This window comes from Maylandia zebra, linkage group LG19 (genome assembly GCF_041146795.1).
Source record: "Maylandia zebra isolate NMK-2024a linkage group LG19, Mzebra_GT3a, whole genome shotgun sequence".
Taxonomy (NCBI): Eukaryota; Metazoa; Chordata; class Actinopteri; order Cichliformes; family Cichlidae; genus Maylandia; species Maylandia zebra.
The window spans coordinates 19,515,744-19,525,984 of NC_135185.1; the positions used below are offsets into that span (position 1 = coordinate 19,515,744).

The following is a 10,241-nucleotide window of genomic DNA, read 5'->3' on the forward strand; positions in this document are numbered from 1 at the left end:
CTGATTGATAATAAAATGTACACGCAGTCCCAGTGAACATGAAAAATAATAGTTTGAGAAACGGCAAAGATTTGGCTTTGTTGAAGTCTTGCCTTTACTTCAAAGTAATATGCAAATTCATTGCTGCCGGAAATGGAAAACAAGTGGGAGAAAGTCAAGATGGCAAAGTACAGTAACACGTCTGTTTTCAGTTAACTGAGTGTCATTATTCAGTATTACAAGAAAAGTCCTTTTAATGTCTCTGACACCACTAACAACAAATAAGTCACATAAACCTAATGTACTATGCTCAAGTCAGTGCTCTACATCATTTTATTGCTGCTTTGCCTGGGATCATTGTTGAGTTTTTAGGACATGTGGCCTCACACTGGACTCCAGAATCCTTTGGGAGGAATTCAAGATCCACTAAATGACCACACAGTCTCAGAACCTGGGCTGCAAAACAAGCTCAAATCATCTCCTGTCACCACCATTTGTGCTTATATATTGTGTTTGATTTTCTCCAAACATGGCACCATGTGCATGCATTACAGCCAAACATCTCCACTTTGGTCTTGTATTTCCAAAGAAAACTGTTCAGGAGGTCTTGTGGTTTGTTCGTATCCAGTGTTGCAATCCTAAGGTGTGCTGCTTTGTTCTTTTTAGAGAGTAGAGGCTTTTTCTAACTGTGATGGCCTTTAACATGCTAACTGAGGCCTGTGGACTCTTTCTTTGTCACACTACTGTATAGGCAAATAAACTCTACAATATGCAGTCAAACAGAACAAATACATCATTTTAAACAAGTAAGTTCTGTTCCAACTGACCAAACCGAGAAAATAATCTGCACTGCAGTCCTGCCTTTAAATGTCTAAGTTAATTTTTTTGACATCTCAACATTTTTGCTACAAACTTTAAAGGTTTAAAGCCCGGGTTCTCCCAGAATGCAGAATATGTGTATTTCACTATTATTGAGCGTCTATCTGTGCACGCGTTTTGCATCCTTACATCTCTGTTTGTTGTGTTTAGGTGATCAGCTGCGATGTGCGTGTACCAGGCTGGGGATAGCCTGCTGAAATTAGGGTATGTGTGTGGGGTGGGGGGGTTGCACAGACGTGAGAAGAACCCCTTGCAAACCCCCCATCAGCACGTCATGGAACATTTGCAGAACAGGAACCTCCCACCTTAAAGGCGTGCAACAGAGAGCAGACACAACAGTGAGATCTGCCCTGCACCGGACTCTCTATCTCAGTTGACAAATACTCCTGCAGCTGCTGTGGTTTCAGTGCAGAAAAAGAGCAAAGACCAGCTTTGAAAGAAATTCTGCAGAGGCTTACCGGTCAGTGTGCAACATGAAAATAACTTCACCGCTGCTGCATTTTTCAGAGCCAGAAGAGGATGTGTTGTTTTCCCGGTTCATCTGTGCACAGCGGGGGTGCATAGATCTGTTTTGCACCGTCAGACTGCTTAAAATGTCCCAGGCGGCTAGGGCGTTACCCATGTTGACACAAGGGGGCGCCAAAGGGAGGCAACAAATGAGAACAAGTCAGTGTAATAAAGGTTGATTTTATTGAAACATTTATTAAAAATGAATCAAACCGATCAGTGCAACAGGCTTATCAAACTTCCCACAAAGCACATCTCAAAGAAAAGGTGCAATTCACAGTGTTTAATGTCACTGCTCCCAAAATTACAGAAAGTGGCCTGGGTTTCTGGGTGAGAAACTAAAGGAAAACCACGGTGTTCTGTGTAAAAATGTCAAGCAGGCCCAGCTGAAACTCTATCAAGATAGCAAGAAAAAAAAAAGGCGTTACAAGTGAAAAGGGATTCATTAGGAACAATGAGTAAAGCAATATTGGCATTTACAGATAGGGAAAAGTTTACTAAATGGAATTGGAAACTGTGGTCAACACCGCACATTTGTTGACTCTGATGCTTGTGCATTAGTGCGATTTGTACGGCATAAACAGAGGAGGAACTCTTCCTCGGGCTACTGAGGATGTCAGTGCAGGGCATCGTCTCACCCCGCAGCAACAGTCGGTCAGCAATTACATGAAGAGGGATGTTACACTAGAGCTGCAGGGCATAGCCCCAGTATTACAAAGATGATTGCACATTTCAGAGCAAGGGGTGTTTCGAGACAATCTGTGGCAAGCTCTGAAAACTGCTGTTCACAAACGCTGTCCATCTAATCTGACCGAGCTGGAGCTGTTTGCAAATAAGAATGGGCAAGGATTTCAGTCTCTAGATGTGCAAAGCTGGTAGAGACACACCCTAAAAGACTGGCAGCTGGAATTGCAGCAAAAAGTGGTTCTACAAAGTATTGACTCAGGGGGCTGAATAATTACGCACACCCCACTTTGCAGTTATTTATTTGTAAAAAATGTTTGGAATCATGTATGATTTTCGTTCCACTTCTCACGTGTACACCACTTTGTATTAATCTTTCACGTGGAATTCCAATAAAATTGATTCACGTTTGTGGCTGTAATGTGACAAAATGTGGAAAAGTTCAAGGGGGCCGAATACTTTTGCAAGCCACTGTATAATCCTTCCTTTCTGCTCCATCAGTTCCTCTTCAAGTGATGTGATTTTCCTTTAAGTGGCACCAGTCAGCTTCAGTGTCCAGGCCCACTGGCATGGCATCTGGCTAAAGGAGAGCTGGGGCAGGTAAACCTGCAGCCCACTGGGCTTTACAGGCTCCCACTTCAGAGGGCCATAACCAAGAAGCACCACCTTTTTTGTTAAACAAAAGGAAGTTATGAATAAAGTTCAGATCTCACACAAGGTTCTGTATTTTATTGCCATGTACACTAATATCTGTTTAAATATAAGAAGCTGGCATCGCAACATTATTAGGTATTGAGTCAGTCTTACCTGAGTTTGCCCAGTAACCACTGGCTCATTCAGAATCACTGATCCATTATTTGGCCACTTGAGTAAGATGGAAAATATGTTTTTTTCCTGGGGTCTGAACGTGTACCTGTTGAAGATCAGACCCATTAATTACCTCTGATTTTATCAATCTATATATTTTTTTTCTATAACTTTCTATAGATAAATATCAATGTAGCCTTATAAAAAAAAAAAGTTGTGGACCCACCACAGATCTGGAGTGAGGCTGTCATTCTGAGCTCGCCATGCTGTCGTGTTATAGATGGCCTCCCCATTGACCTTCAGCCACTGACCAATCTGCCTCAGACGCTCCTCAAAGATCGGAGCGATTCTTCCATCGTGTGTGGGGCCGATATTCATCAGCAGGTTTCCTCCACAGGACACAGTCTCCACCAGTGTCTGAAACACACACACACGGACACACATTAAAGTGGACATGACTGGAAATTATTACAAGCGATTTTTGACACATAAACATGAACAAACAAAGCCACAAGAAGGGCTCCAGATCAGCGTTTGACCCTCGAGCCAAACGAACTTCAATCTAACGTGACTGCTCCCTTGTCTGGGTCTGGAGGCGTGTTTTAAAGTAAAACAAGGGGGGACTCCTAACATTTTAACCACAGAATGGCATCACTGCTCAGCTGGCTCACCTTGGCTTGCAGAGCGACCCTCGGGCTATAGTTTCTAACTTAATTCTCTAGTGCCGCTGACTCAGGTTGAACTCCCATATATTTATCTCTATCCCATTTTCTTTCCTCTTTAATGACACTCACTCATGTGATGATATTTTGTCATTCTTCTTGTTGATTTTTTTTATTGATTTTACTGTTTTAATTATTTTATCTTTTTGTAAATTACACAGACAAGTCTTGCATTTTTGCATCTTTTTAACTTGTTGATTTAACTCTCGTGGGTTTACATTTTTAAGTGTAGTCATGGTATGTTTTTTGTAAGTGATGGCTGCTAGTAACAAAATGCCTAAAGATACAATTTAAAATTGCAGAGTCGTAGGAAATGTGTTGAAAAGAGTAAAGAAGCATTAGGTAAATTTCTCAATGACTCATTTAATCACAGTGAATCTGTTTTAGTTTAGAGGTGAATACGATTTTCAGCTCTCACCGACACAAGCTGATCGACGGTGAGGTAATCGCTGAGAGGAGCGTTACGTCTGTAACCCCAGGACTTTTTGTCAATGGTCATGCAGTTTTCCCATTTGTGCTTGAGCAGGTGTCCTGGCTGGTAGCGATCAGAACAGGTGTAATATCCACCGTGTGTGCAGATGGAGCCATAGCCCCACCGATCATTCGTCACCACCGTGTCACGTACTGGACTGTTGAGAAGATTTCAGTCAGCTCAGTTTTTATATCCATGATGGGAAAAAAGCTAAAAATAATGCACATTTTGCAAGTTTACCTGTCATTATAGAGCCAAGCTAAGAAACCAGTGCTGTTCCAGTACTTGTCAGGCGCGTCTCCATCTCCATCAGACCACAGCACCTCTGGTTTGTACTTGACAACAAGCTCGTAAAGCTCAGGCAGAGTTTTACTGGTAGGAAAGTAGTTTGTAGTGAAGACATTGGCAGCGTCCAGCTCAAAGAGCGGGTTAAACCATTCGAAGAGGGAGTGATACAACCCTACACGAATATCCCCGTTATTGCGAAGAGCTGTCACCACTTCATCCACCAGGTCTCTCTTTGGTCCAATATCCACCGCATTCCAGTTCCAGGAGTTCTTTGAGCCCCAGAGTGTGAAACCTGAGAAATACACCAACAAAACAGAACATCTCTTGTGTGGTTGAAGGACAGTCATACATCGCTGACACCAATACTGACATCAGACTACTTCTTCAGAAAAAAAAAAAAGAACACTGTAGCTGGCATATATAAACACAGCGATGCACAAAAATGTGGTGTACCTTCATGGTGTTTTGTGGTCAGAACGATGTACTTTGCTCCCGATGAGGCGAAGATGTCGGTCCATTCTTTGGCATCAAAGAACTCAGCAGTGAACAGCGGTGCAAAGTCCTGATACTTGAAGTCTGGAGGATAATTCCTCTGCATGAAGTCCACATATGGCTTTTGCTTTTGGTTTTGCCAGTACCACCTGTGTAACAAATAAAATGTAAAATGTGTCATCACTGTAAAAACTTGTAAAACTGTAAAACTTTTAAGCTGTACTGCCACTGTTGCCATGATGTAAAACATATGGGATCTCCGACAGGATAGATGGTGGGTTCCTGGATAAGTCCGAAGTCGGAATTTCCAATGAATGAGTTGTTCCCTAGATTTCACAGACCCTCTTGCCCTCACTGATTGTCTGCAAAAGTTTAAATGATCTGGTAATGTCAAAAGAAGAACTCACCAGAACCATTCGCTGCCAAAGCTCGGGACAGAAAAGACACCCCAGTGTATGAAGATGCCGAACTTTGCCTGGTCATACCATTCTGGCAGCGGTCTGGAGTCGATGGACTTCCAGTTGGGTTCGTATTTGGCATTATTGGCCCCGATCTGCAGGATCAATAAAAGCAAAGGAAAGACTGCTAAAGCTCCCATTTCAGTGTCGCACACAGATCCGACTTCACTCTTTAGACGTCATATGACTGCGAGTAAAGTTGCGGAACTGACACTGGCAGGAGAAAAACAAACAAGGAAGTGAAAACGGCTGGTTTAACCTGAAGAACCAGGTACGTTTGATTTCTTTCCGTTTACTTCCCGCCATAGTTCAACCAATAATTTCTAAGAGAGCACCGCCCTCTCGAGCTGCGCAGTGTCATCGATCTCGCGCACTGACGAGCCCACACGTGCACATGCGCAGTCGGATTTTATTGGAGGAAGCGGGTTTGTTTTGATTTTGAGGGCTAAACAACGTCCACATGCACGGCTACGTTGACTGCCACTGTCACATCTCTGCGGGGGATTTTGACAAGGTATTAACGCTTGTTTACGGACTGAAAATTTATTTTTATCTTTAGCAACCTTAATTTAACCTTTCCACGTTTTTTTGGCCAGGATGTAGAAGAGGTGATCGAAAATTCAAAAAAGGTGAGATCCTCGTGAGTAAAAGCTGTAAGTTAGTCAGATATTTGTTGTTTTAAAGATAATTTCTGGTTGTTTTTACTCTTGTCCAGGCTGGCTTGTTGGCGTTATTAGCTGTGGCCGAGCATTCAAGGGAATTTGAGAAGATTATAGAGTTGTCACAGAGGTACCCAGCACTGTTTAAATGATGATGTATCTGTACTGTGTAGGTCGCGGTTTTGTAATTTCCTGCTGTAATTTTCTCCAGGTTTCCAGGTTTCATTTTCCCCTGCTTAGGAGTTCACCCTGTTCAAGAAGTATCCCCCGAGCAGCAGAGGGGTGCTTGCCTTCAGGTAGGATTGCTGCAGTTTAAAATCTTTTTCCACCCATGCTGTTAACATAAGCTAGTGGTGTCACAACTACCTCCGGAAAACAGAAATCTCCTTGGATTTGAGAATTTATAGTGCATCATATCATAGAAACGACACCAGTGAAGGTTACGAATGACCTTCTCATGGCCTCTGAGAGTGGACCCAGTCCTTGTGCTTGTCCTGGTACTCAGTGCAGCATTCAGTACCACTGATCGAAACATTTTACTTCAGAGATAAGAATACAGCTGTGGCCATTAAAGGAAATACACTGCCCAAGTTTGAATTGTATCTGTTTGTTCATGTAAACAGGGAGTCTTTACACGCAAACGTTAGTCATGGAGTTCCACAGAGTTCTGTGCTGGGACCAATACTTTTTACATTGTAAATGCTTCGCTTAGGCAGTTATATTAAAAAACGCTGCATGCATTTTCATTATTTTGTAGCTGATACCCTGCTATATTTATCTATGAAGCCAGATGACAAAAATTAATTAGTTAAACTACAGGAATGATTTCAAGACATAAAGGCCTGAATGAGCTCTAATATCCTGCTTCTAAATTCAGATAAAACTGAGGTTATTATATTCAGCTGTAAAAATCAGAGAAACATGGGGTCTAACCAAATTCCTGGTATGGATAGAATTACTTTGGCCTCCAGTAGCACTACGAGGAATCTTGAAGTGCCTTACAAATATGTAAGATTGTTTCCTTTTATCTGTGTAGTGTCTAAAAGTAGGAACATCCTGTCTCAGAGTGATGCTGAAAAAATAGTTCATGACTTTATTACTGCAAGGGTGAACTATTGTAAGTTATTATCAGGCTGTTCTTGAACTTCCCTGAAAAGCCTTCATTTGATACAAAACACTGCAGCAAGAGTACTAATGGGGGATGAGAAAGATGGCTCATATTTCTTTATTCACCAGAAGGCCACAAACCCAACAGCCAGCTGATCCGAACAGCCATGTAGAGCGTAAACAAGTATTGTTGTATTGTGGCTTTATGAAAATATAACATCCATCTAGCCACCCATCTTCATCTGCTTATCAAATTGAGGGTCACGATGTGCTGGACTGTATTCCAGCTATTTTAGGGTGAAAGGGGTGGATGGGGTACACTCTGACAGGTCACCAGTGTGTCTCATTATTAGTGTTTCAGTCTGATCTTAAAAAAATCAATTGTGGTACTCAGTGGTGGAAAAAAACAGCAGCGCTTCTTTCCTGAAATAGTGTGGATGATTCATTCTTTCTGCAATTTTGCAGTAAAATGGTAAATGGCCTGTATTTGTATAGCGCTTTACTAGTCCCTAATCCACCCATTCACACACACTGGTGATGGCAAGCTACATTGTAGCCACAGCCACCCTGGGGCGCACTGACAGAGGCGAGGCTGCCAGACACTGGCACCACCGGGCCCTCTGACAGTTAATTTTCCTGTGTTTCTCTTCCTCCACCACAGCTGTAGTTTTCTCAGGAAACAGTAAAAACATTGTAATTTTGACTGCTTGTAAATTTAAAAAATTGGATGAGTTATTTCTGGTTTATGCAGTTAGATTCAGGAGTGTGTTCTGTGTGTTTTGCAGGATCTGGATGCTGCTTTGCCTATCATAGAGAAATACAAAGACCAACTTGTTGCCATTGGGGAGGTAAAGATTGAGCATCTTTGATTCACCTTCGTTGGTTTTCTTTATTAACTACAATGATATTACAGCTTGTTTGCCGTTGTAGGTTGGTTTGGATTTTACACCCCGATATGTCAGAAGCGACACCGATAAGGAGAATCAAAGGCTGGTCCTGATTCGTCAAGCACAGATAGCCAAGGAGCTGGACCTCCCGCTGTGAGTCTTGAGATATTTATTATTAAGGCTATTCTCTGAAATTCATGTGGTACGCAAAGACTAATTAAGAGCTTTCCTGGGAGGTGTAGCAATATATACAGTACAAATATTAATGTGTATTGTTTTTGGGTTGGGGTTTTTTTTTGTTTTGTTTTTAATAGAAGAAGAGTCTTTCAGCCACTCCCTTATTCAGAAGGGGTCTGCACAGTAGATAGCTTTGCATATTTGATTTGGTAGATATTAATGCCAGATTCCCTTCGCAACACAACCCTAAAGGGATCTGTGTCACCTCTTGGTATCAAACCAGGGACGATCCATACATTCGGCAAATGTGTAAACTACAATTAAAGTGTAAAAACCTAAATAAGACAGAGAAGAACTCCATAAGAAAACAAACATTTACATTTGCAGAAATTAAAGCGATCAAAATCTAAGGTTTATGAGACAATGACCGACACAGTATATTACAGAATCCTTCTATAATACATTGTGTTTGTTTATTTGTTTGCTTTTTTTTTTGGCTTTAGAAATGTTCATTCAAGGTCTGCAGGAAGACCCACCATTCAGCTCCTGAAGGAGCAAGGTGAACACCTAAGTTTATTCTGTCTGTTTGCATGTGAGTGAACAGTTTTCTTGAGTGTATGAGAAATAAACTGCAGTTCCTCTGTATTGCCACTAGGTGTCAGAAAAGTCCTTCTTCATGCTTTTGATGGGAAACCGTCTGTTGCTATGGAGGGAGTGAAGGCCGGCTATTTCTTTTCTATCCCTCCATCCATAATAAGGAGTGAGCAGGTACAGCCGAGCATGCAGTCAGCTTATCTGTCATTCGTGTGTAAACAGACCAAACTAGTTTATTTAATTGACACAGGTAACAGTTGTATGTGAGTATTTACACTCCCCACACAGCACTGGCATGTTGACTTTGTTTTCATTGGTTGACTTTATCACATTGAGCATTAATGATTTATGGTGATCTGTGTGTGTATTTTCCACTAAGAAGCAGAAACTTGTGAAACAGCTGCCGTTAGAGAACATCTGTCTAGAAACTGATTCTCCAGCTCTCGGCCCAGAAAAACAGGTTGAGTATTTAAAAATGTCTTATATTATCTTTGTTTGGGAGGAGTAATTTAATATTTTCTTTATGTATTACAAAGAAAATTGTATAATAAATGTTCTAGTTTCTAGATAAGATAGATACGATACCTTTATTAGTCCCACAAGGGGAAATTTCATGAAATTTCCCCTTAATTACAACTAGTTTGTTTTAATTAATATAGTTGATAATATGATAACTATAAGAATCGATACAACAATTGTCCCTTGTCCTGACTGCAGGTGAGAAATGAGCCAAAAAACATTTGTGTCTCTGCCGAGTACATCAGTAAGATCAAAGGGGTGTCGCTGGAGAAGGTGATGGAGGTGACGACACAAAACGCTCTCCAACTCTTTCCGAAGCTGAAGGCTGCCATCAGACCTTGACGGAGAGCACAAAGAATATTTTATCTATCAAAAAATGCCTTGAAGGATTTGCCAAGGAAAAATTATATATATGATGGAAACAAAATGCCCTACGGTGTAAAAAGCAAAACAAAAACATGAGAAAATAAAGACAAGTTTACAAACTCGCATCCAAGTTGTGCTTTTTTTGTGCATTTGACACATCTGAAATTCCTGCCACTGACATCCTGCATGCCAGTTTTATATCCTAGCGTAAGCAGAGCAGTAGCAGTTATTTCCTTGATCACTTTTTCAAATTAAAAGGCAATTCATTGTAACTTCATGACAGCTGATGCTACCACACTCTGATGGCAAACTTCACAGCTGCATGGGGGTAGTGTTGCCTTCACGTGCACCTCATAATTTTCTGCATTTTCACTTTTGAGCTCTGAAGTTGCTTTTTTTTAAAACCAATTATGAAACTAAATTTCATTCTTGGTTTTTTTTTTTTTTTTTACAAAAGAACAAATTGAACTCAGTGGTCAGTTTACACTAGTGGTACACTAAGCTAGTTTAATACCACAAGACTGTAATCAATTCTGCTTTCAGACTAAATAATAGAATTATGTCTGCTGCTTTTGTGTTTGCACATCTTAGATTTAGAAAATCAGTGAATTGATTTGATTTGTTTGAGTTGTGAGATAGATAAG

General features: G+C 41.0%; 2 protein-coding genes across 3 annotated transcripts; one reads left to right on the forward strand and one right to left on the reverse strand.

The window, feature by feature from the left end:
* Positions 1 to 1,529: 1,529 nt before the first annotated feature.
* fuca2 (alpha-L-fucosidase 2) lies at positions 1,530 to 5,541 on the reverse strand. Its single transcript, XM_004540066.3, has 7 exons — positions 5,238 to 5,541; positions 4,792 to 4,979; positions 4,291 to 4,630; positions 3,997 to 4,207; positions 3,083 to 3,273; positions 2,857 to 2,962; positions 1,530 to 2,715 (listed from the first exon to the last, which is right to left on the reverse strand). Exons 1-7 carry the CDS (start codon positions 5,426 to 5,428, stop codon positions 2,578 to 2,580), a joined length of 1,365 nt encoding a protein of 454 aa, XP_004540123.1. The 5' UTR covers positions 5,429 to 5,541; the 3' UTR covers positions 1,530 to 2,577.
* A 104-nt stretch (positions 5,542 to 5,645) lies between these two features.
* LOC101480526 (putative deoxyribonuclease TATDN3) lies at positions 5,646 to 9,722 on the forward strand. 2 transcript variants are annotated; one of them, XM_004540067.5, is made up of 10 exons: positions 5,646 to 5,802; positions 5,885 to 5,917; positions 6,004 to 6,077; positions 6,159 to 6,243; positions 7,840 to 7,902; positions 7,985 to 8,094; positions 8,622 to 8,677; positions 8,774 to 8,886; positions 9,092 to 9,172; positions 9,430 to 9,722. In XM_004540067.5, the coding sequence occupies exons 1-10, from the start codon at positions 5,749 to 5,751 to the stop codon at positions 9,571 to 9,573; spliced, it is 813 nt and encodes a 270-aa protein (XP_004540124.1). In that variant the 5' UTR covers positions 5,646 to 5,748; the 3' UTR covers positions 9,574 to 9,722. The 2 variants fall into 2 exon arrangements, with proteins under 2 accessions (XP_004540124.1, XP_004540125.1); XM_004540068.5 differs by having other exon boundaries at positions 9,095 to 9,172.
* The last annotated feature ends 519 nt before the right edge of the window (positions 9,723 to 10,241 follow it).

Coding starts and splice junctions, on each gene's coding strand:
- fuca2 (XM_004540066.3), bottom strand. CDS start 5,428: ATGGGAGCTTTAGCAGTCTTTCCTTTGCTTTTATTGATCCTGCAGATC. Junction 4,208..4,290: donor GCTTGGCTCTATAATGACAG/GTAAACTTGCAA, acceptor TCTTCTCAACAG/TCCAGTACGTGACACGGTGG. Junction 3,274..3,996: donor CCGTCGATCAGCTTGTGTCG/GTGAGAGCTGAA, acceptor TGTGTGTTTCAG/ACACTGGTGGAGACTGTGTC.
- LOC101480526 (XM_004540067.5), top strand. CDS start 5,749: ATGCACGGCTACGTTGACTGCCACTGTCACATCTCTGCGGGGGATTTT. Junction 8,095..8,621: donor AAGGAGCTGGACCTCCCGCT/GTGAGTCTTGAG, acceptor TTTTGGCTTTAG/AAATGTTCATTCAAGGTCTG. Junction 8,678..8,773: donor TCAGCTCCTGAAGGAGCAAG/GTGAACACCTAA, acceptor TATTGCCACTAG/GTGTCAGAAAAGTCCTTCTT.